General features: G+C 31.1%; 2 protein-coding genes across 3 annotated transcripts; one reads left to right on the top strand and one right to left on the bottom strand.

Annotated features, from left to right (window-relative positions):
* The first annotated feature begins 12,532 nt into the window (after nt 1-12,532).
* LOC109814917 (telomere repeat-binding factor 2) lies at nt 12,533-18,326 on the top strand. 2 transcript variants are annotated; one of them, XM_020379450.3, is made up of 7 exons: nt 12,533-12,692; nt 13,356-13,626; nt 13,866-14,077; nt 14,782-14,869; nt 15,762-15,845; nt 16,191-16,514; nt 17,791-18,326. In XM_020379450.3, the coding sequence occupies exons 2-7, from the start codon at nt 13,477-13,479 to the stop codon at nt 17,833-17,835; spliced, it is 903 nt and encodes a 300-aa protein (XP_020235039.1). In that variant the 5' UTR covers nt 12,533-12,692; nt 13,356-13,476; the 3' UTR covers nt 17,836-18,326. The 2 variants fall into 2 exon arrangements, with proteins under 2 accessions (XP_020235039.1, XP_020235040.1); XM_020379451.3 differs by having other exon boundaries at nt 16,191-16,543.
* Nucleotides 18,327-18,984: 658 nt separating this feature from the next.
* DG1 (Tetratricopeptide repeat (TPR)-like superfamily protein) lies at nt 18,985-24,874 on the bottom strand. The gene is made up of 9 exons (XM_020379425.3): nt 24,238-24,874; nt 23,553-23,744; nt 23,000-23,081; nt 22,722-22,904; nt 22,515-22,628; nt 21,929-22,022; nt 21,694-21,851; nt 20,551-20,988; nt 18,985-20,050 (listed from the first exon to the last, which is right to left on the bottom strand). Exons 1-9 carry the CDS (start codon nt 24,789-24,791, stop codon nt 19,253-19,255), a joined length of 2,613 nt encoding a protein of 870 aa, XP_020235014.2. The 5' UTR covers nt 24,792-24,874; the 3' UTR covers nt 18,985-19,252.
* Between the last annotated feature and the right edge of the window lie 1,614 nt (nt 24,875-26,488).

Here is a 26,488-nt window from a genome sequence, read left to right as displayed (position 1 = left end):
ATTCTCTTTTTCTGAAGCAAAAAAAATAGTTTATGAAGACAAACGTGTTAAAAGTAGCATGATTGTGCTTGAAAATATAACAAAATTGTGAGATTGGAAACACGAGTGTGCTAAGAGTAGTGATAAGTGTCTAATTAGTTTGATGAAATTTAAATTAGAGACACTTATCTAGCACATTTTTTGTACATATTGATATAATTTTGGTCTATATATACTTAGAATCAAAGAGGGACTCTTAATTTACATTATTACATGGAGTGATGAGTTTTTGATCAGATTTTTCTCTTATTTTGTAGTTTTTGAAATCTGGAGGCAAACGGCTGAGCGCCTTGAAACAGCTGAGCGCTACCCCCAACTTAGAAGTTTGTTTGTCCTCAAACAAAAGGTCTTAATTAATGAGATAATAATATAACTAACTTATATACCTAGTGAATCACTACAAGTTTCACCCAAAAAATATGTTAATGCACTTGCATGATTTCAAAGAGTCCAATGAAAACTTGTTTGCAAAATCCAGCAAGTACATGTTACTACAAATGGTGCCCACATGATAACAAAAATTATGAACATCAAGCATACTCAAAGGAAATATTCACTCATCTTCCATTGCTTTCAGTCAAGAGCACTAAAATTTCCTCACCATTGTGTATCTCTCTTCAATATGCTGTGAAGGGTGAGTGTTTCTCTCTTTTCATGCACCAAAACACACTAAGTCTGCTTTGTTACCTGTCTCCCATAAGTCTATTGTTAAAACTAAACATGGTTCACTAAGGACTTGAGAGGGTTGTAATGTGGCCTGGCTATCAGAGATTTGGTTTTTCTTTGGGAATTTAAAGGCCTGTTTGCCAAGAGACATTCTCACTCATATGGGTTAATACCAAATTCTTTGCACTTGCTTGAATTCTCTTGACTCTTATGTCTCATCCCTCTTTTGATGGTATTTACTGGTTCTTTCTCTTTTATAATATTACAATAATTGATGGAATGGTAACAAGGAACCTTGATTTTAACTTCTTTTTTTTTTAACAAACTATATACATAGATAACAACACTTTGCCTGTACATGTCTAACCACATGAAAACTACATACATTTACCCCCAACTTGGCTCAAACCCCACTTGTTTCATGAGAATGTCTCTTACCATCAAGGCTCAAGGACAATCATGGTTTTTCTTTGTAAGCTTAAGGGTTCTGTTTAAAGCTCAAAACTGTTTGACCAAGGGTTGATGTAGTTCATGGGTTGGCTTTTTGGCTACTGGCTAAGTATAATAAACAATTGCCTTAGTAAATTCCATGCATAGCTTAACTGTAACTTATGGGAGATTCAAACAAAACTGACCGCATGAATCAGTGATGACTCTCAATGATTGAATTTAAACTGTTTGGCCCACTCACTCACATGGTTTGGTTGAGTGCCCTAGACATCAACAACTTCAGACTCATTTCAATTTCACTTGAACATGCTTGAAGCACACACTTTAAGTCAAAAATGTACAACCACTTGTGCAACAATGTAGATTTCCAGATTAGCAAACAATGCTCATTGAAAACTTGAACCATGAAAGTGCTCATTCCAGAAAGATTATCAATTTGATTCCCAAAAAGAATTTTTTCATCACCACAAGAGGACACAAAACACATAAATTACTAATAAAATATTTGCATGAAGGCACAACAGAAAGAAACACTTATGCATTGATTCAAGGAAAAGAGAGGGAGCATGAACGTACCTGGAATTGACGCAAGTGCTCATTGTGTGATAAGAGAAGAAAGAGGAATAGAAGATTTTTTTTTTTTAGGCGCTGGGCCCTTTTTAGGCGCTCAGCCGTTTGGGTGCAGAGATAAATATAAAGAAAAGCGCTCAGCCGTTTGATGTAGAATTCTCAACCAAAATGTTTTGCTGATATGAGGGGCTGAGCCGTTTTCCCCCTAGGAGGAAAATTTTAGCTAAAAATTAGACACTACAGAGCCATTTTTAACGGCTGAGCCGTTTTGTCAGTTTTGTAAACTTACTTGGAAGAAGCATATTTTGTTCTCCTTTCACGCTCCCACTTCCAGTTACCTTCAATAAACAAAATGGCTGGGTTGCCTCCCAATAAGCGCTTCTTTATTGTCATTAGCTTGACACTTCCTGTATGACCATCGATCCTTCAGATGAGTAATGATGGTGAGTCTTTCAACCTCGCCACCCAAATATTGTTTGAGCCTTTGATCATTTACTACCTAAGTCCTTCCAGTGGAAGGATCTTCAAGTTCAATAGCCCCATATGATTTGACTGACTTGTAAATATATAGGTGAGTCCACAAAACACAACAATACAAATATATCTATATATTATAAATATTCACAAACTAAATTATTTACAAAATTACAAAATCACAAGAACAAGAATTACTAAATAGCACCAAATCCCCGGCAACAGCGCCAGAAACTTGATGAAGATTTTCGCAATCTCTCCACTTGGCAAGCGGACCAAGTTTCGATGTAGTATTTAAGTATCATCCTCAGGGATTTGAGAATTTAGTAATTCTTACTCTAATGATCCAATAAAATACATTGATATGATTGAAAGTGAATTAATGTGAAGTAAAATAAAACGATAATGTAAAATTTATAAAAACAATTTTAAGAAGCGAGGATTGGACTCAGGAGTACTTGCTAAATCTTAAATCTTCTTAAAATAAATATGATTTCAATTTCATGACTTCCACGTTCATTTAGTAATTCAACAAGATCCCTCAAAGTTGAATCCTAAAGTGATTAATCTAAAACATGATTCCTCTATGTTTTGAAATTAACACTTTGCATTAAGAACAATGGCTTGAACAAGGTGACTAAACAAATCAAGTCTATTCTTAGAGCAAGAGATGTTTAGGTGCAAGATTCAATTCGGGTTTTTAAAAACGTTTTCCAACCGGATTCAAAAACCAAAAATCATACAATGGGTGATCAAGCCGATATAAGCATTAAGAGAAGAATCAAACACAAGTAATGAAAATTAAATGCATATATATATTTAAGAAGAAGAAGAGTTAGTAGTTACATCCAGACCAATCCTCAAAGATTTAGCCCCTCATGGCCATTCACAAGATCAAAGGAGTGGAAGAAGAAATTACAAAGGAAGAGATGAAGAAAAGGAGTTGATCCTCGTTCCCAAGTGATCCAGCCTCCAAATCTTCGTTCCCACTCTGTTCTTTCTTCCTCCTGTGCTCCCAGCTCTTGTTTTTCTCTTTGTTTTCGTCTCCCTCCTTCCTTTTCTCTCTCCCCTACCCTTTTATAAGTGCTAGAATTAAAACAGAGTAGGCAGGAAAGAGAAGAATCCGCTCAGCGCCTTGAAATGGCTGAGCGGTTTGAAGAATTCTTCACCATGAAGTAATCTGAAGGGCTGAGCCGTTCAAATCCACTGAGCGCCTGAGAGATTCTTCACTGTTAAGCAAGCACAAGGGGCTGGACGCTTCTTATCCGCTGAGTGCCTAGGAGGCAGAGAACACTCCTTCTTCCAAGGCCAAAACCGCTCAGCGCCTTAGAGTGGCTGAGCGCCTCTCCTTTGTTGCATTTGTTGAGCTCTTTGGCTTGAAAGCGCTCAGCCGTTTCAAGGCGCTGAGCGGATTCTTCTCTTTCCTGCTTACTCTGTTTTAATTCTAGCACTTATAAAAGGGCAGGGGAGAGAGAAAAGGAAGGAGGGAGACGAAACAAAGAGAAAAACAAGAGCTGGGAGCACAGGAGGAAGAAAGAACAGAGTGGGAACGAAGATTTGGAGGCTGGATCACTTGGGAACGAGGATCAACTCCTTTTCTTCATCTCTTCCTTTGTAATTTCTTCTTCCACTCCTTTGATCTTGTGAATGGCCATGAGGGGCTAAATCTTTGAGGATTGGTCTGGATGTAACTACTAACTCTTCTTCTTCTTAAATATATATATGCATTTCATTTTCATTACTTGTGTTTGATTCTTCTCTTAATGCTTATATCGGCTTGATCACCCGTTGTATGATTTTTTGTTTTTGAATCCGGTTGGAAAACGTTTTTAAAAACCTGAACTGAATCTTGCACCTAAACATCTCTTGCTCTAGGAATAGACTTGATTTGTTTAGTCACCTTGTTCAAGCCATTGTTCTTAATGCAAAGTGTTAATTTCAAAATATAGAGGAATCATGTTTTAGATTAATCACTTTAGGATTCAACTTTGAGGGATCTTGTTGAATTACTAAATGAACGTGGAAGTCATGAAATTAAAATCCTATTTATTTTAAGAAGATTTAAGATTTAGCAAGTACTCCTGAGTCCAATCCTCGCTTCTTATAATTGTTCTTATAAATTTTACATTATCGTTTTATTTTACTTCACATTAATTCACTTTCAATCATATCAATGTCTTTTATTGGATCATTAGAGTAAGAATTACTAAATTCTCAAATCCTTGAGGACGATACTTAAATACTACATCGAAACTTGGTCCGCTTGCCAAGTGGAGAGATTGCGAAAATCTTCATCAAGTAGCACGACCATGCTCATAAATAAGGCATAATTAGGAGAATCCAAGCATGACTATTCTTGGGGGTAGCATGTTTGTGCTTATCATTGCTTTGCCTAACACAATTGTGTTGGTGTCTGACACAGTCATGTTGGTCCATTGTTGGCATTGGTTGCCTTTAGGACTTCAGTAAGTGAGAAGTGTGACAAATAAGAATAAGATTAAAGAGGATAATGAGAGGATAAAGTGATAAAAGTATTAAATATTACACAATATAAAGCTTGAGGACAATTGATAAATATAATTCATTAAATGTGTGAACAATTGAAAATAATTGAATAGTTGACCATGTGACAATTGAATAGTTGAATCCCTTTAAGATTGACAATTCAAAATTTAGATTGATTGAGACGTGATTATTATGACATGTGTCATTTGTATAAACTTGCATTTTGTACAAGGTGTTGATGTGAAATCTAGTATGAGGGGGATTCCTTAACGGTGAACATATTCAAACTTTAGGAATCAATTTAGCATAAGAACCTCAATCACAATTTATGATGATTACAGATGGACTTAGCATGACCACTTGACCCTGACCCACCATGGTGGATCTTCTCCTTAGTGGGAATGTTTGGTGGCAAAGAAACCTTTGGACAAATGGCTCTATTTACAAACATATACTCCTTGACTATTTAATGAGCTTTCGAGTGACGTGTATTTTTGAATGATGTCATGCATATGGCATTAAAACATGAGACATTGCATGTTACATTTGTTATAAATCTTGTGGATGTGTGTTGAATATAAAACGTCATATTATTCTTATGTATTTGTTATGTTTGAGGTTGTTTGACCATATTTCATACCGGGAGCATGAATGAGATGTATCTCCTTCCATTTGTTGATTTTTTTTGTTTATGTTTGAGTTGAGCATCATTTGTAGGTGAGGGTTAACTAGAGGTTGATACCAGTGATGAAACTTAAGTCTCCTAGGCTGTAGTTTGGATGCCATAATTTAATAGAATGTGGCATTAGGGCTTGAGATAATGTTTCAGTCATTTTAATTGTGTTATGTTTTACTTATATTTCAATTGTTTAACTTATAAACTTATGTATGGCCTTTGGAGTAAAAAATCTTATTTTATTTTTTATTTTATTTTTTATATAAACTATTGTTATTGATTTTTATTATTAATCATTTTATTTTAAATGGATTTTATTTAATTAGTGATAAAATGTGAATTTTCTATCACTATGAAACATACATAAAATATTTTAAAAAAATTATTACTTTTATTTAATTCAAATTGTGATTTTTATTAATTATAAAATGGTAAAAGATGTTACAAATTGACTTGTCACCTATCCATTTCAAATAATTATAAAAGGATAAACAGTGTCATACACAGACTCATATCGTGTATTATGTAAAAATCAAATTCAACAACTAGGTCAATTTTTTGGTGCTGAGTAAATTAAATTTCTTATATAATTTTGAAAATTAATCTAAACTTTTCCAAGTGAAACTTATATCATATACGTAAATTTATTTATAAAAATATCATAAAATTCATACATGTACGGATAATAAGTTTACAAATTATTTTCTTCATAATTTTATTATTTCAACTATGTCTTATTAAGATATACATGTCCTAATAAGAAAGTATATATGCTCTATGTCTTATTAATGTTATTTTTATATTTAGTTTTTTCAAAAAATAATTAAAACTATTTTAACTAATACATTAAGTTTAGATGTGAGACAATATACTTGAAATTGATATATATATATATATATATATATATATATATATATATATAATATGATTTAAAGTTAAAACTTTTCACATACTATTTTATGATAATTATTATATTTTTTAGATTTAATAATATCAATATTTGTTAAGAAACAATAATTTAAAAATTAAAACATCTAATCTAATTCAAAATACTCTTAATCAATTTGAATTAAGCTAGATTTAGCGTTTGTTTATTTAAATTTAAAAATATTTTTTGAAAAATAGTCACACACATAAAAATTGTAAAAAAAAAATCTTATTTTATTAAAAATAAGCGTATAAAAAAAGTTTAAGATCCTTAATATTATATACAAATCAATTCAAACCACATCAGATTAAATGTATCAAATCATGTGATTAGTGATATCACTTATAAATCAACTCATACTAAAATATAAATAAATTGGATAAGAAAAAGTAAATTATAAATAAAAAAAACAACAAATTTAATTGTCTTCTTAAATGTCAAATCGAATATTATAATTTTGACATTTTTTCTATTAAGAATTTATTTACATGCATACATTAATAATGTAAAAATTTATATTATCTTTAATCATGAATTATCTATGTTGTTGTTCATTCACAAAAAAAAAAAAAAAAAATTCTATCTTATTGTTATATGATCTTGGATTGGAATGTTATCTTGAAGTGTATGCTCTCCAAGAAGAGAATTAGTGTCTTTAAATTTAAAGCTTCTTAAGATGAAAAACTTATTTGCTTTACTATTTTTTTTTGGTGATTAAGTTTAACTCTTCATGATGCTTATTTTCTTTACTAATTCTTTTTTGGTGATTAAGTTTAACTCTTCATGATGATACTCATGGGTCTTATTTCCACGTTTGTAGTTTTTTATATATATATTTTTCCATCAATTGCCAAAAGGAAAAAATAATTACCTACGTTAAGATTGTTTACTTTACTATTAATTAATTTAATAATTATATTTCTGTTGATTTTTATTGATTAAAAATATTTGCATTAAAAATACATATCAAAATTAAGCTCTTTTAATATAATAAAATCTAATAAACATATTTATAATTTTTTTTTCTTTATTTTATCAAAATGAAATACCATATTTAATTTAAATATTTAGGAAAACTTTACTATCCATAATAATCAAGAAAAATTATATAATATAAATTATGATACCCTTCACCCTACATGCCATAACATATGAATAATATAAAACTGAATAACCTTAATATAATAAATGAATTCAAAATTCATACAGATAGAAAGTGTTTCATTATTAATGCAAACTAAGCATGATGAAAATAATAAAATTATAAAGGAATTAAAATCGAACAACTTAAATTAAATAACATGAATCAAATACTAGTTAGTCCTAACTAATCACCGATGTCACATATCCTATTATAACAAAACTCAACATTGAGATTTAAGCCTCATCACCAACATTTTCAGCACCATGCTAATGATCTCCTACAAAAATCATAATGAAACAACACAAAAGGAAATGGAATGAAAAACGTCTCACTTTGGCTTACGGTGCAGGAATGCAAATCGGCTAACCAAACACAAACAACACATATAATAAGATATAACATACACTGTTACACATCATCATATTTAACTCATTCATAACATAGTAAGCAACAATAGATAAGATTATAATACATATACAATGAACACGGATTACATGTTATCATTCATGTGACACTAGTAAAAAAATCACATATCACATTAGTGCATTGTCGCTAGCAACACACTAGAGTAATCTAGGAGTACATGTCATGTCACACTCTTTGTGCACTTTCACTAGAAGGACATACTACCAAGGTATGGTCGAGATACCTAAGTTGTGTAAGATACATCTCATGGTCATGAAGGCACGACTAGGACTTCCAAATTGAGTTGTCCCTAAGGTTGGCTCCCAAACTTTTACATAAGGGATCTTTAATGGCGGTATATTCCATATCGTATCCTTCAAAAAAATATTTTTATGCACATGATGCATGTCAAACAGACTCTATGCATAACATTTCACATGATCTCATTAATTCATTATCAATTTATCCCATACCATAAAATCATTAACCATTCTCAATATAGTAATTCAACATTCAATTATATCAATTAAATATTAGCAATCAATGAGATAAGGTATCACATAACTACAACTCATACATAGCTCACAAGCATATAAATAACACACATACTACATTTCCATAACTTAATCTTTTATGATATCATAGGGTCACCTCAGCTAGAGCTATATATGTGCTATCAAGTTGATCTTAATTTTATTACAAAGTTAAAACAATTATCTCTAACTTCTATGTTGACCTCAATAGCTAATTATGCAATCTACTATTTTAAATAAATACAAAATCATAACGTTTCAATCTAAATATGACGATCTAACCTTTACTCACTAATTTGATCATAACTTGAGTTCTAGACCCCTTTTTTAGGTGATTTCAATGACATTTGGAAGCTAACATCTAGGACTGCAACTTTTATAAAAACCACAAAAGCTAATTTAGCCATCTACTCGCTTAAGTGAGCCAATCTTTCACTTAAGCGAGATTAGCTTGCTTAGAGCAAGCTTTGAGTGAGATCAACTCCCTCGGAGCGAGATAAAACTTGCTCAAAGACAACACCATCCAAAACTCTTTGTCAGACCATGCTTGGGTGAGCCTAAATTTGCTTGAAGTGGGATAATATGGTTGCTTGAAGTGGGATACAACAATCTCAAACGCGAAACCACACTGTTTATGAGTTTCTAACCTTCCCTACACCATTTCCTAACATCTCCAACCCAAATCCAACCGGTAAGAACTTTCCTTAGGTTACATCACACTTCTAAAAGACACAATTTACACATAGATACATACTCATGCCTTTTCCTCATACAACCACTAATGCATTTCCTTAGGGTTTCTTACAGTAACTCACAAGAGCACTAAAATAAACAATTACAAGCCAAACTAAAAAATTACCAACTCCTTTCATACTAATTACATTAATCAAAACATACAGGGAGAAATAGAGAATGTAAAGACACATTTAGGGAAAACCCCCTCATATATAGACATATCACAAAGATAGAATTGATGGTTAATCTCACTACTCAACATACATTTCCACACCTAGAGCAATGTTTCTCACTCTCCCCATTACCTAGATAAGCACTAGACGGTGGTACATGGCTTTAGGATGATTTCCTTCTTACTTCTACTCTTTGAGCTTTGAAGTAGGAACACGTTGAAAAAAATAAGGAAACGTAAAAATTGATTTTCAAATCTTAACCTCCCTTCACTCTCATAGCTAAAAAGAATTAACTATAGTTATAAATTCCTTCTCTCTTAATAAAATATTATAAATTTTTAATAAAATATAATATATTATATATCAAAACATACCAAATAATTAAATAAATATTAAACGACTCCTATTAATAAGAATAAAAATATCAAAATTATTAATAAAATATTTATATTATTATATTTTATGAAAAAATAGGGTATTATATAAATAATATTTGTGATATCTAAAAAAATAAAAATCAAACTTAACAAAAATTTCAAAATAATATTCACATTTTCTCTCTAATTTCATATATATATATATATATATATATATATATATATATATATATGATTTTAAGACATTTGGATGTGTATTATTATTAAAAATTAATAGCATGTATAAATTATGGTACATGCAAAGAAAAACTAGATTTTTAAATATTTGTTCTCTTTATATTGTTTATGTAATAAATTTTTCATTCAATAAAATCAAATTATTCAAAATTATCATTAATTTTTATATATTTTTGTAATAAAGAAGTATAAATTAAAATTTAATATATTTAATTACGGTGTTCCTAAGACCAATTTCTAGAGTATTAGAATAATATTTAATCAGCAAAAGTCATATTTCATATGTGCAAATTAGTTCTATTTGTAACTTTGAAATATTGTATGAATTATATCTATGAACATTTCTTTTAAAAAAAAATTTACCTAATCAAATAATTGCAATATAATACAATTCAATTTTACTTTGTAAATTTTTTTTTCTTACTCAAAATTTAAATATTTGAAAAAATTATATTATAATTCGTCACATTTTGATAAAAACAAATTTTAGTTCATATACTTTAAAATCCACAATTTTAATATAGTATATTATCCCATATTTTTTGAAGCTTAATATACCACCATCGGTGACAAATGTAACATTTATAGAAAATATATGAATAAAAAATAATTATTTTTAAAATATAAGAATTAAAACTTTTTCTTTTTCTTGAAAAATGAGAAAGTTAAAATACATTTTATCCAAAAATTTTAATAAGAAGTTTATTTTTTTAATGGAAGGAAATATTAAAATATAAAATAAAATATAAATACTTTATAGTTTGTCAATTATATGAAAAAATCTTAGAATTTTCCTCTATACAATATCCAACCAAATTATGGTTATATTTATATATTTTTATTCCTCAAATTTTGTGTGATGTTATTTTGTTTCGACCATAACAATAACTGACTTATTATTCACATTATGATTTAGTAGCATAAGAACTATTTTAGTGCAAGTGGTACTTTTTCTTAATTTGTTTATCTCCTTCTTTTGATTAATAATTAGCTTAATTAATTAGGATCATCTACCTTAGTGACGTTTATAACAAAAAAATCAAGAATTAATTAAACTGACCATAAAAAATATTATATCATATTAGTTTTAAATGTCAAATTTATATGTCTAAAATCCAATCTTATATATCTTAAAATAATATTTAATAAATCATATTTTACAAATATAAATTAATTATTAATTATTAACTTTAAGATATTATATGAATTATATTTAAAAAAATCTTATACAAATCCAAAAATTATATAATGTTAATCGAACTTATATGCACATAATTTTCTTTACATAATTACCGCACAATTGATTTATTTAAGCATAAATTTATAAAGTCACTATGTATAAAAAATATGAAATTACTATATTCATTTATTTCTTCATAATTTATTTAAATTAATTATATTTCATTAAAGTATGTGTAAATTATATTTTAATATTCTCTTTTTCTTTCAGATAATTGAAGTTTATTTTGACTAATATTTATTAGTCAAATGTGATAATTGATATTTGATTTAATTATTCATTTATCATATAATTACACAATATTAGTATAATATACTTTTTTATACTTTCGAATTCTTATAATTTTTAATGATGAGAACTAAAATAAATTAAAAAGTATATATATAAAAACTAAAATAAATAATTTTTAGGTATAAGGATTAAAATGTTAAATTATCTATATATACATATCAAATGAATAATTAGATTTTAATATTTTAAATCAACTATCTTTTTCCTATTAGTGGTTAATATGTATTTTTAAACTTATTGAACATTAGTTTTAATTTTAGATAAAAAAATGTAAAGACTAAATCATTGAATCCAATTTAATCCATGTAACTTTCAATCAAATTAGTGAATCAAATTTAATATCATTCACATAATTAGTGGATTAATTTTGCTAGCATATGGTTTTTTTAATCATTAAAAATTAGTAGTGTTAATTTTTCAACTGTCTTGATTTTGCTAAAATTTTTAATTTAGTTTAAATAACAATGTAGGATGTTATTCACATTTTATAAAAAAAAAATTAAAATTAAAATATTCTTTTAATTTCATATTTCTATGTTAGTTCTCTTCACAATTAGTATTTTTACTATGTGAGATGCACAAACAAAATATTTATTATAATAAAATTTATATATATATATATATATATATAAATATTATATTTAAACATATAAATTATATTTAAAATATAAAAAATTATTTTAAATATATAATTTATATTTTATATTTATAATAAAAAAATAATTTATATTATAATATAAAATTATTTAATTGATAATTTAATTTAAATTTATTAAAATTTAATAAATAAATAAATAAATATAATAAATAAAAATTAAATTAAAAAGAAGTTTATAAGATTTTTAAATCTGTTCTTATTAAAAATAAATTTAATATTTCTATGTAGGATAAAACTTTGTGTTTAATATATTAAAATTAAAATATAAATAATATGCTCATAAAATAAAATAAATATTTTTAATTATTTATTGCAACAAAATTATATGAGCGACCTTCATCGTGGATTACCCTTCCATGTATTCGAAAGACAAATTAGAAACTGTAAAATATTTTCACAAATAAATCACCTGTTTAAACAGAAACATAAATAAAGAGACTCTTATTTTATTTTCCATATTTTGTCTCGATTGAATAGAAGTCATATCATATTATTCTTCTGTGGTTTTTAGCAAAATCATTCGGCTTAATTCAATTTCTCTGTCTGTAAATACTTCAACTTCTCCAATTCTCACCGTCACTCGGTGATTCGGTAATCCTCTCTCTGTCGATTGTTATTATTATTATTTTTTAATTTTTTTCCCTTCGGAATTTATTTATTTTCCTCCAAAGAAAGCTGTAATTTTTGCCATTCATCAGAAGTTTAGTGTGACATTTCTCTTCCCAGTTGAATGCATGTGCTTCCAGTTTATGTTGTTGCGATATTTATTTATTTTTTACTCAAATGTTGCTATTTGTTCTGTGTGAGCTGAAAAGCTGTTCCTTTTTGTAGTCATTTAGTTCATGTGAATTCCATTTGATCGATTCAATGAATTTTGAAGCTGAGACATTGAAAACCTCAGATTTTTCTATTTTACATGATGCATAATGCTAGATCATTCTGGGTTTTGTCTTAAACTCTACCTTGCTTTCATGATACCTAATAGCGCAGACATTTCAACACTACATTGTAAAAATGTTTTACATACCTCTCACAATGTTATAACAATACCCTTTGCCAGCCATATAATTGAACATTAGGGTATTAGTTGGTGATATTAAGTGAATATGGGAGTTAAGGTTAATATTTGGGATTTATGGGATGACTTGTATTTATTTGATTATCTTTTTTTGTTTATTTATGAGCAATGAAAATTCATATGCTGACAAGTGAAAATATCTTTTTCTTTTTTGTTGGTTGTTTGTTGGTCAACAGTAGTCAGATTTTTTCTTGTTCAAAGAGGCAAAGTAGAAGAGGAAAGTACTGAAATTCCAAGCTTTTCTCTAGAGTAAGAGCAAAGAGTAGATTGTCATAAAAAGCGGCAGACTTTCCTTCAATGGGCGCTCCGAAGCAGAAATGGACTGCAGAAGAAGAAGCGGCGCTGAAAGCTGGAGTAGTTAAACATGGGGCAGGAAAGTGGCGCACTATACTTACAGATCCCGAGTTCAGTGCCATTTTGCGCATGCGTTCAAATGTAGATCTTAAGGTTGTCTTTTCAACAGCCTAGCAGGTTGTGGGATGTGTTGTAGAAAGGAAGTCTTATTATTCCTTCTGGTTGGGGATGTTACAATTTTACAATTTTACAACTGCACTGACCAAATGATCATATCTGTGTATTGCATCGTAAAATCAGTATATAATGTTATTGTCCTTTGCTTAGATCAAATTTCCAAAGTTAAGACATACTTTAGCTGTACTAATATATATGCTTTGAACTGTGAATAGGATAAATGGAGGAATATAAATGTGACAGCAATATGGGGGTCCCGGCAGAAGGCAAAGCTTGCTCTTAAAAGGAGCCTACCAGCACCCAAAATTGACAATAACCATATGGCCTTGAGTATGGTAGTTCGACATGATGAAGTTCTTGATACTAAGCCCTTGGCAGTATCTGGTGGACCATTGCAATCTCCTAATGTGAAAGAACAAATATCAAGGTTACAGAGATCTGGTTAAATATATCTTCCATTTTGTTATCTAGAGAAAAATAACCTATCTTCATGATTGTGGTGCTTGATTTGCTTAATTTTGTTCTTGAAGAGAATATGGAGATTGTAAACTTTGAAAAATGTTACATCCCTTAACAGTAATCAGTTCCAAGATTGCAAAAAGCTGTGTGCTGTTATCCCAGTTTTTATAAATGAATCAAGTACAAGAGTAATTTGCATTCAAATGTTATAATTTCTGATGTTTGTTTCTGCTTTAACCATGGCAAAGCCATATGAAAAAGGTGTTGTTACCTATCTTGAATAAAGAAAGAAAAAAGGAAAGATAGATCATAGACCATGTTAACTAAGCAATGGATCACTGCTTTTGGATGAAGTAGTATGATTCATACTTTTGCTTTTGTGGGGGAAAAATTATATTGTTAAATAATTTCATGCTTGCTTGCAATTCTTAGCAACGTTGTGTACTTTGACTCCTTTGCTAAAGGAATTCATGCTTAGGTACATTTATCTTAATTTTGTCACATTCCAGTGTGCATTAATTCTAATTTAAAAAATCATTGATTTATTAGTAAGTTCTACTTGCAAGTTGCAAATAGTTGATAAACAGTTTTCTTGTTTGATGTCACTACTGATAACATTCCATCTTGTTCTAAATGTATACCTTTGACTTATGAAAGCAATAATGATTGCAGGTTGGTGGATAATCACATATTAGAGGCTATTGTCAACATGAAGGAGCAAAAGGGTTCTGACAAGGCTGCCATTATTTCTTACATAGAGGTACTTCTATTTCACTTCACAAATGATTGTAAAATCCAACCATCCCAAGAAGCAAATGGTCTTCAAAATGAATGAATTGGTTTGCATGTGGACTGTTGGAAAGCCACCTTAATTGCTGTCATCCTAATTTGCCTTAACTGCAGCCAATTATAATTGGTTGCCAATGTCTCAGAAAGGGCTGACAAGAAAGGCTGAGTTAAGCATTGTTGAGTGCAGCCATTGGGATTGGCTCTTGAGTGATTGAGATCTTACATCGACTAAAGATACGACTTAAGTAGTGCTTGTAATCTTCACCTTCCAAGCTATTTTTGTGGGGTTTAGTAGGGTTTTAAGCCCAATGAACTTAATAAATTAATAAATAAATGTTATTTTCCCCTAAAGTAATAAATAATTTCTATCTATCTGTTTTAAAATAGAGATAATTATGTAGATCCCTTCTTTGTGACTGATCTCACTGCATCAGAAATCTTGGAAACTAATTGGAAATATTTCTCTCCTAGGTCCATAACGTGCTATAACCTTTTGTTAATTGCTAGTAATTTCAAATGGTCATGTGACTCACATGGTAAAACTATTTACAGAAGTATTTTTCTTATTTATTTATTTAATTTTTTAATGAACCCATTGTGTGTGCTTTTAACCTGGCAAGTAATATAACCTGCTAATTTTTTCTCTCTTTTCATTCTATAATGGTTCACAAAAGAAATAGCATCATTCAACCAAATCATTCTATGCTATATTCTGCAAATCTTGTCTTTGAAAATGACCTATGATTTAGCTTTAGAACATTGGTGGATAGTCAATATAGCTAATACTATAAATATAATGCTTATTTACATACTTGTCTGCATTACTGCATCTAAAGTAATTTTGAAACTTTTCATGTGTCTAGGAAAAGTATCGGTCTCCACCAAATCTCAGTAAATTACTGTCAACCAAACTGAAGCATATGGTGGCAAGTGGAAAAATAATCAAGGTAGTTTTACATTCAGTTACTGCTTTAGCGAATCACATTAAGCTCTGCATGCAAACCTGTGTGATAGCGATGAGTATTTGGTGATACTGAAAATTATTAAAAGAAAATGATTGACAAAGAAATTAATTGGTTATAGACATAAATAGATAATTAGATACATATTTTATTATGGCAGTTGCAATGTTTCGTATATGGGCATCTTCTTTAGTGAGAGAGATTTCTATTTGAGTTGATAAATTGCCCCATACAATAAACATATATTCCCTCAGTGACATGTTCCTTTGGCATGTAATTAAATTCAATATATGATTAAGTTGATGTTCAGTATGGTATATCTATTGATAGGAAAAGCACAAGTACAGGATTGCTCCAAGTTCAACAGTCTCTGAGAAAAGAAGAGGCTCTTCATCGATACTTTTGGAAGGGAGGCCCAAAGATCCTCCAGGAGCATATAAGAATGATGATGTCAACATCCTATCAAAATCCCAAATTGATGCAGAGATATCAAAAGTGAAGGGCATGACAGCTCAAGAGGCAGCTGCTGTGGCTGCAAAAGCAGTTGCAGAGGCAGAAGCTGCAATTGCACAGGCTGAGGCAGCAGCTAGAGAGGCAGAGGCTGCAGAAGCTGAAGCTGATGCAGCCAAAGTGTTTGCGAAGGCAGCAATGAAGGTGCTAAAATGCAAAATGCTTCATATTTGGTAGCTTCCTCACCAAGAAATCTATATTGATTCCTTTAGATGAGATAGTCATAATTTAATATATAAAATTTATTTTCCTGTTTAGAATGATTATCAGTTATCAGTTATCACATCATAGTTATTCAAATAGTATGCTGGTGTTCTCTACACTCTCCAGTTAGTCACTCTTTGAGAATCTTAACATCCTTATTTATTTTGCCTTCTGTTCTTGGCTACTTAATTAGAGTCTGACCTGTATGTGATCAGATTTCATGTGGTTAATTTGCTCAAAACATCTTGCAGCCCAACTTTTTACCAAACTGATAATGAATTTCTGACACTTTCTACTGTGCATTCCCATTCCATACTTTTCTAATGCCTAGCTTCCAATTGTTCTAGACTCCAGAAGATTGGAGTCAAGATCAGTTAATATTATTTTCACTCTTTTGAGTTAGTTTGTTTTTTTGCCAGTCGAGGTTTAATTCTCACCTTTTTCACTAGAGAGTTGACAATTCTCTTTATATATATATATATATATATGTGTGTGTATGTATGTATATATATATTTGTTAAAATAAAGGGAAGATGATTACAAAGAGTTGGGAGGTAAGATATCATCCTTATAAATAAAAGTGAAATGAGGACTAGTCTCAAACAAATAGAACAAAAAAATTTTGATGGAACAAAGCTAAACAGCTACATCACTGCATAAGAATAAATGGGGTACTGATATGAGCTTGCACCACACACAACACATTAGAGGAAATTGCCTTTATATGGACAGTGAATGTATAACATGTCATTGTTAATTTATTATTAGTTATACTGGTTTCCAAATAAAGGATTTAACCTCGGAGGGAGTTTGGACTTTTCAAATAGGTTTATCATGGTGGAAACGAAATTCTATTAATTGAATGGATTAGGAATTGAAAGTAAACCACCGCAGAAGGATTGAGGAGTAACTTTCTCCATTACGTCTTCTTCCACCCAAGTCTCCATCTCTTGTGAAAGGACCCTCAGTGTGTTAGTTACTGTGGGTAAAGGGATCTTTTTAAGCTTTCGTTAGTGCTATGCATTATGTTGATGTCTGTAAAGTAGTTTCTCCTAGGTCTGTTGGTTTAATTCTTTTAAAGCTATAATTGTTGCCGCATTATTCAGATTCCAATATAGAAAGAACTTCTGTTGGTTCTCTTTGTTCTATGCTATACATAGTAATTTCTATTACTTCTTTTAGTTAAACCTATTTAATGTTTGTGAATTCTTTGCAGATGGTGTGGACTTACACCCGTTCATCATCAGCAGAGTCGGTTTGATATGATAGTTCTGTTGCTGCGCTTCCTGTCTGTTTTTCTTAACTGTACATAATTTTCAGGTTGTATATCTGGAATATGCGGGATGATTATGGAGACATTTTGTTAGGAGTCAATAATAGTCTTTTTGTTTACTGATTTTCTTATTTTTAAAGGAAGACAATGAGGGGAAAGCTACAAAGCAGTAACGGAATAGTGGAAATAGCCATGTTTTGCTGTACTGGAATGATTGACATCCACTTAGAGTAAATGAGAGAAAACAATTTTTAGTTGTGTGTCCAATAGCAATATGGATTGTCATTGACATCAAATCATATATGCGAGGATGCTTGTTCCGAGATATTGCTACACTATTCATGCTCCATAAATATATTGAGTTCCTCTTGAAGTATGTCAAAATTATTGTCTTGTGATTTTAAGTCCATAAGGACAGTACGATGTAAAGTGTATGGAGCCATTTGTTCCAAATTTAGAAAATGGTCGTACTTTCTGAATTAAGTTGCGGATAATTACCATCTTGGAAAACCTAGGGATAGATTGGTATTTTGCTCTTTATTAACAATTGTTACTATCTTTGTGAAAATGTAAAATGTTACTTTGCTATGCGTACTAGAGTTGTTCAAGAAGGGGTAGTAATGATCTTTTACGAGCAATCGATATGCTTCTTTAAGAATAACGATTGGAAAGATGCTAAACAATATAATTTGGCTGACATGATGAAACTCTGTCAAAGCCTGGCAAATGAACCAACTCGAATGCACATAGCAATTAGGAAAAAGAAGTTGGACTACAGCTCCCGAAGTCATATATAAGCAGGATGAATTATGGTTGGGCACCGAATTCCCACCAAAATAAAAGAATCAAAAGTTATTAAAAGAATGAAGCAACACAAAGCAAAAGAGGTGTTGATGAGGTATACCGGAAATGTGTTGCCTTGGTCGCCGGGAAAGGTCGAGACCCAAACCAAAGGGATCTCTTCAACGAAGACGTATACAAAATCAAATAGAACAACATAGTTAACTAATAAATGATTTGGTAATTTTGCAGAATATTTATAACAAACCGCAATTTATTGTCTACGTGGTTTTCTGCTAATCAGATCACTCGCCAGCAATCATTTAAAATCTGATCAATTTTAATGAGAACAAAAACTAAATCTGAAAATTTAGTATATTCAATAAGACTAAACCACTGTACTTGAACATTAGTACAATCTCATGCAAAAAAATCGTGACAAGGGAAAGATTGCAAACATACTTTTTGATTTTACAAGTTCTAATCGGATTCCCTTGTTCCTATTATAACATCGTAGCAAATGTCACTAGGGTTGATCAGAACAAGCTAATCTACGATGAAAATTGTTACAACTTCCTATCCCTGTTCAGATAGCATATGTAAACATTAAAGCAACTTGTAATCACTAGCCACAACCAAGTTCAGAGCCTAACAAACTCCCATCCTCCTTTCTTTTTTCATTCCATTCTTCTAATATTTCATATGCCGAGGGCTTGTCAATTATTTCCTCACTATCATCATCGTCAGAGCTTCCATCATCCCAGAGCTCCTCATCCAATTCATATGAGGACTTGTCAAGTGCCAGATTATCAGTACATTCATGCCTATCAGTATATGAACTTATTCCATCTTCAATATCAGAGTTTTTAGACCTGAAAACCATGAAATCATTTTTATCTCCTCCACTGACTTGATCATGATTAGGGGCATATGTTTCCGGTTCAGTGTGATGACTACCAACAAGAATGTCATTCTCAGATTCAGCACCTTCAATCATCATTCTTCTGGAAATATTTGTCACGTTCCCATCATCATCAATTCCTTCATTCAGACCATTGACAGTATTTTCACTTCCAAAAGGGATTATACTAGAGATGCTTCTAGGTGTACCTCCACAAAGAACATGCAATGATCTTGTTAAATTAGAGACTGTAGGTTCTGATGCGACATCACAATTACCAACAGCACCCAACAACCGCTCTAGATCTTCATGACTGATTCTGTCTTCACTTTCCTTAAACAGGTTTGTCCACTGCTTTTCAGTCACTTGGAATGGCGCATAAGCCATGGTGTTGATTAAGATAGCAGCTCGCTCATAATTATGCTGAGCTATAGCTTGAATCACCAATTCAAAAAAGAAAAGATGGTGAGGAATTTCTCCAGCTTCTAGAATTAGGTCAAATGCATGCTCCAGTAAATGCAACTGCATTGAAACCAAAACATGCCATCAAAATCTACTTTTAGAAAAACACATAAAAATCAATAAACCATTAAAATGTATTTTTTGTGGTTTCTTTTGCTGACAGTGGCCACTAGTAATAAGTAAAGATCAGCAGTTGAATGTAGTTGATTCTGAAAATTATCCAACAAATGTTAGTCTGATTCTAAAGGATTAAAGAAAGAACTAATGCAAAGGTTGTTTCTATTGAGATCATGGGCACGAGCCTAAACATATTTAGGTTTGAGCCAAACTATTCATTCAAGCTTTATACATATGCTTGCACACAGTACAAAATAATTGAAAAAGATTTGCTGACACTGACACAAAAAAAATAATTAACATATAATCTTTTTTCACCCTGGCAGTGTATTGATGGATGAAATACATGCAGTCTTAGGTGCAAATATAGTTTGAAGGTAACACAAACTTTATATGACATGACACTATGAGCATAACTTAATATCAATAAGTGTATTTTCTACCTTGCCAGCTCTTGAAGCTTTAATAAGTAATGGCAAGTGCTTATTTTGATCCAATTGATAGCCGGAAACAATCATCTCTCTGTACACATGCTCAAAGTATTCCCATTGCTGTGCGCTAGCTGAAGCTTCCAACATTGAGTTATATGTGTACATATCTGGGACGACAGAGCTATTACCACCCTCTGGGGTGGAATAAAATTCTAGTTTGGCTACTTTAGCTTCCTCAAATAAAACTTTGGCTTTAGTGAACATATCATTTTGGCCATAAACTTTTAGCATTGTATTTATGGCCCCAATGTTAGGAGCACAATGATCTTTCATGTATTCAAATATACATATGCAATCATCAATATGTCCACCATCCATGGAAGACTTGATCATGCCGGTGAAAGTAAATTCCAAAGGCCTGGCATGAGGAAGACTTCTAATCCTGTCAACCTGCAGCCATATTTCAAGGACAATGCATCTTAATAAGGATTTATAAGTTGGTACATGTTTATCTAACCACGTACATGAAAACAGAAAAGAGAAAACGACCAAATTCACAACTTAAAACCCTACCTATGGTCCCTATGTGTGTGCTCGAGAGTTAGAAGGGAAGGGATGGGATCAAGGGGAAAGGAAGGATAAACTCTTTCCCTTGTTGGGCTGCTATTAATTTTCTAGGAGAAGAAAATGAAGGATTAGTAACTTAAAATGATGAATAAATAACAATATAAATTTACAATTTCAACTGCTTTTTTAAAAAAATTAACATAATTAAACTAATGTAGTTTTTTCCCTGAACCCCCACTTTGGGGAATTCAAAGTATGTAAGGTAGGCTAGTTTATTGTAAATCCTCATTCCTTTCCCCTCTCTTTAGAAGACTCTCAAACAATTGAAAGTCTAACCATAAGCTTTTCCCTCCCTCTCTTTCCCTCCTAAACCCTCATCCAAACATACCCTAAGGAACAACGAATGTTGGCCACATTAGTCATTTCTAGGGGCCAATATGTCCACTCCAGAACCTAAGGACTAATGTAGCCAACATTCATGGTTAGTTGGGGACCACAGGGTGGATTTTGAGTTCTCAGGACCTAATATGTCCACTGCCAAATTTCTCAAGGCCATTGGTGGTTACTTGCGGTGATTAAAAACAGCACCTCTAGGATAGCATCTTGCCACCTCCCTTTGTTGCAAAGACAACAAGCTAGCTCATAATATACACTAGCTGTTCCAATAATTCCTCTTCTTTCCATGTCCCTGACGGCTTCAACGGCTTCATCAATTTTATCTTCCTTCCATAAAGTTCTCACCAACACTACGGAAGTGAGATAAAATATATTAGGCTATTGGATGCTAAATATCAGTAGCAAATAATACCAAGTAGAAAACTACCTTTATAAGTAAGAGCTTTTGGAACTTCCCCACTTCTCTTCATCTTTCCAAAAAACTCATGGACAAGGTCATAGTTGCCAGATTCCATCATTACCTTATAACAAGCACCACCTGTAAGACTTGAATACAAACATGCTTTGAGGGTAATAACATCTGAAGGTAATAACATTCTCTTAATGAAATAATTTTCCCATTCAGCCATGAAGACTGAAATAAAATATAACTTAAAAGTAGCTTGTTAATTTGAGAATAAAATGGAAATCTGAGGCACCATACAAGGATATATAATGTGAGAAATAGATCTTGTGAGAGCAGTTTTACGAAGAACAGTTGATATTGTTTTATTTTTATTTTTAAAAATTTAATTAAACTGAGTTAACCATACTGGTTAAGTTGTTACTTGTTAGTGACAAACAGCTAATGGTGACAGCCCAAGAACTAATTCAGATTAACCATTCTCATAGATTCAGCTTCTAACAAAAAGTAAAAGGAGTTAAGATATACATTGTATCTCCCTGTTTCAATATTACAGTATATACACACTTAATAAATTACTTGGAGTCAGATGCTGTAATCCTGTAATTACCTCCATTGCAAGTCCATAAGTTGCTCCGTTAGGTTTTAAACCACTTTTCCTCAGTTGCTTAAAAACCCATGATACACCTTTCCACTGCTTTGATGGAACACAAGCATTAAGAACCTAAGAGAAATTGAAGAAATTTGAAAATTCAATCAATCTATAAAATGGCATTCATTAGAAAGTTATATGATAAATATCTAGTTGTTGTCTTACAGCGTTATATATAACTACATCAGGTTCAAGAACTGGATCCCAGTTCTTGCGATGCATAAATTTTTTGGGTTTCTGCCTCATGCATTCCACAATATTCAGCAATTCTTTCAGAAGACCAGCTTGACCAAGTGTAACAGCAATGCTGTGATATGCAGCGATATCGGGATATACATGGATGTTTTCCTGAATATATTGAAGGTAAATCAATCCAGAAACATCAGAACAACAATTAAAGACAAGCCTTCATGTGGAAAATAATATAAGCACTTGATTCTTACACGCATCATATTGAAAATTTGAAGGGCCTCCTTCGGCCTTCCTGCCTTCCCAAGAACTGCAAGAAGTTTTGTATAAACAAACCTACAAAATCATTATTAAATTTTTTTATAAGAGAGAGAATCAAAGCAACGAGCATGTAAGCAAAACAATGAAAGCATAGGTTGTTAAGAAATAACCATGCATATTATTTTATTATTTAATACACCAGGCTCAAGGCATCCTCAACCAGTACCCTGTCTTATCCACATCATCTACACCAATTACCAATCAAAAAATTCATCTTCTCATGCATCACATCAAATTTAGGTTGAAACAATACAGCAAAGCACAAGAATTTGCACCAACAGAGTGTTTAAAAACTGCCCCATCCTTTTTATTTTATTTTTTTCTCATTCCATTCTTTAACACAATACTTTAACAAAAGCCGTTCCATACCGTCAACACTTTAATTTGATTGATTGTTTCCTCAAACATTTAAAACCACACATTACACATTTCTCAAGGGGCCTTAAAAAGCAATAGCAGTAGGCTGAGACAAATTTCTAAACTCACCTGCTCTGAAACTTCCTGTGATCCTTATAATTATACACCCATTGAACCACAGAAAGAGCTTGCTTCCAACAACGTTTGACACCTAGCAACTCCACAATTCTCAACAACTGCACTTCAGTAAATGGCAATCCTGACAACTTCATCATCCTTGAAAACTTCCAATCCCTCATGGTAATCTCCCTATCACTTAGCCTACATCCAAATAAATAAATAATTATTATTTTTTTTATTTCCACACATTTGAAAACCACCCTATTTGAGACATAGTCGGACATTATACCCCATACCTGTTAACAAATATATTATTAAACACTTGTTTGGATAAACTTGTTCCTCCAAAAGCTAAAATTAACTTGTATATAAGTTAACAAAACACTAATGGAAAAAGAAAAAAAAAATTGAAACATGTTCCACCAAAAGCTAAAATTAACTTTAATTTGTAGTAACTCTCTGGTATTCCCATCTCTAAAATAAGTTATTTAACTCATATATAAACTGATTTTAGTCTATGTAAAACTATTTCAATTTTTTTATTTTTTATTTTCTATTCTTAAAACTTTTTTTTTTTAAATATCCCAGAACTGATAACCAAATAACTGCGCTCGCAAGGGTGGCTTCGACTTCATAAACAAATACAATTTCCAGCAAAAATGAATTAAATAACTAGATAGAACACGAAACGAACCTGTGAACGAGAAATTTTATAACGTCACTCTCGCTGCGTTTCGGAGTCTTGCTCCTCACCCCATACCCTTCGTCGAACCAAACCTCGTCGATTTCGAGGTCGGCGTCGAAAACCCACTTGAGTTCATCCTTCTTCCGCGCTTCGAACATTTCCTTCAACTCCGTCAAACTCTCCCTCTTGAGCTTCTGCACTCCCAAGTCCTTGCTGGCCCACGTTTTCTCCAGAAAGTCAACCTTCTGAATCCCCTCCCAGGGCTTCCCCGCCATGACGCGAGCGCCGTCGTGGCTGGCGGTGGCTTTCATCACTCTCGTGAATTCGCGTTTGAGGGTGCGGAAGTGTTGCTCTTCGGACAAGGCTTGGGTCTGGGCCGGGGTGAGGGGGGGAGGGGGTTGGGACTTGAGTTTTCGATTGTGCTTTTGGATTTCCTTCTTGCGGAGAGTGTGAACGATCTTCGGTGTGGGATGGACGCCCTTTTCGACGAGTTTGCGTCGGATTTTGTCGGTGTCAGGTCGGAATTGGGCCACGGGGTGAGCCTGCAGGCAGAGAGTTTCCATGGCCGCAAGGTGAGTGCAACTTGAACTTTTCAGTGTTAGGCCACGGTTACCCGATAATATCAGACCAACGGGAATGCTAAGAAAAATATATTATGTTCTCCATATATAAAGTACGATATCATCTAGTAAACTTTTCATATCATTCATTTTTTTTTTTTGATTTATAAATAAATTTACAATTTTTTAAATATTTCAAAAATATTTAATATTTTATTTTATTAATTTTAAATTGACCATAATTATAAAAATATTTTATAATTAATTTTAATCCATATAATAAATTTTAAATAGTTTCTAAAATTTTAAAAAATTTATAAATTTAATTTATATTATATTTTTTAAATTTAATAATTAAATCATTAAAATTTAACATAAAATATGAATTATCAAGTAAAATAAATCTATTCAAACTTATTTTATATGAATCCCTCGTAAAAAAAAATTTGATAAAGACAAAAGAAAATTATAAATATTGTTCTAATGTGTATCGAGCCTAATGCTTCTAATTATTCTATTTTTTTTTAACTAATAAATTAACTCTAGTATAATTTGTACTTGATAAATATAGGTTGGGTATAAGATGAACCAACAAAACATGTTACTGTCAGATGCTCCTCATGTCATTTTTGATATTTATGTTTTAATAAATGCTTCTAGTTCCATCACATTGTCTCTTTAAAAAAATATTGCAAAATTTGTTACTGAAGTAAATAATATGTATTAATTGTGTAAAAAAAAATACCAATATATGATGATTTTGTTAATTTTTACAATAATTAATTTAATGTTGTCAAAAAAGTAATTAATTTAAAATTATATAAATAATAATTGTTGAAAATATAAGTTTGCGTATAGAAATTACGCTCAATTTTTTTCCTGCCTTTTTAGGTTATTTATTTTTCAAGACCTTATCACAAAGTTGTTTTAATTTCCTAAAGAAATAAATAAAATATTAAAGTGATAGCAGAGAAGGTTTTTAGCAGACTAGTTTTATAAAGGATTTTATTTAATGACAAATACTGTAAAAAGATAAAAATAATGAGATTAATCCATCAACTGACTTTTCATTTGAACAATGAGATTGATTTGAATATGTGCTTTCTTTCTTATTTATTCTTTTTTGGCCTTCCTTTTAACGGGTTTTTTATTCCGAAAAAAAATGTATGAAATAACTCTATTGAACTATAAGTTCTAGGTTTCTATGATTTGAATATGTAATAGCTAAATTGGGATTTTCAAACGTAAATTTGTGTGGGAACTGGAGAGTAGTAAGTTTATGATAATGCTATGAACATATGATGCTCGACTCTTCAATGTCTATAAAAACTTTAAAATAGCATATATTATGATTTATGAATGACGTAATATATGCATGGCTTTCTAGACAAATAAAACTAAGATTTATTTTGCAATTTTTGTATAATGATATGTAAAACAAATAAATAAATATATGCTGCTTCTAGAGTAAATTTAACTTAACGCCTTTTATGCATATAATTTGTAAGTTCATATAGAGAACAGTTTCATTATATGAACTTTATCAGCAAGGTCTTGTAAATTCTAACAAGTATAAAGTCGTGACTAGAGGAATAACTATAGTTAATTTTTTTTTTTAATCTAAAAAGTAAAAACTGTGAGTTTATCTTTATCTGTTTTGTTGAATTGTTGTAAAATGGAAGAATCAAAAACTTCAAACA

This window comes from Cajanus cajan, chromosome 5, assembly GCF_000230855.2.
Source record: "Cajanus cajan strain Asha chromosome 5, NIPB_CcT2T_4, whole genome shotgun sequence".
NCBI classification, from domain to species: domain Eukaryota; kingdom Viridiplantae; phylum Streptophyta; class Magnoliopsida; order Fabales; family Fabaceae; genus Cajanus; species Cajanus cajan.
The sequence above is the reverse complement of the archived record's forward strand: the minus strand, read 5'-3'. Positions and strand labels throughout refer to the sequence as shown.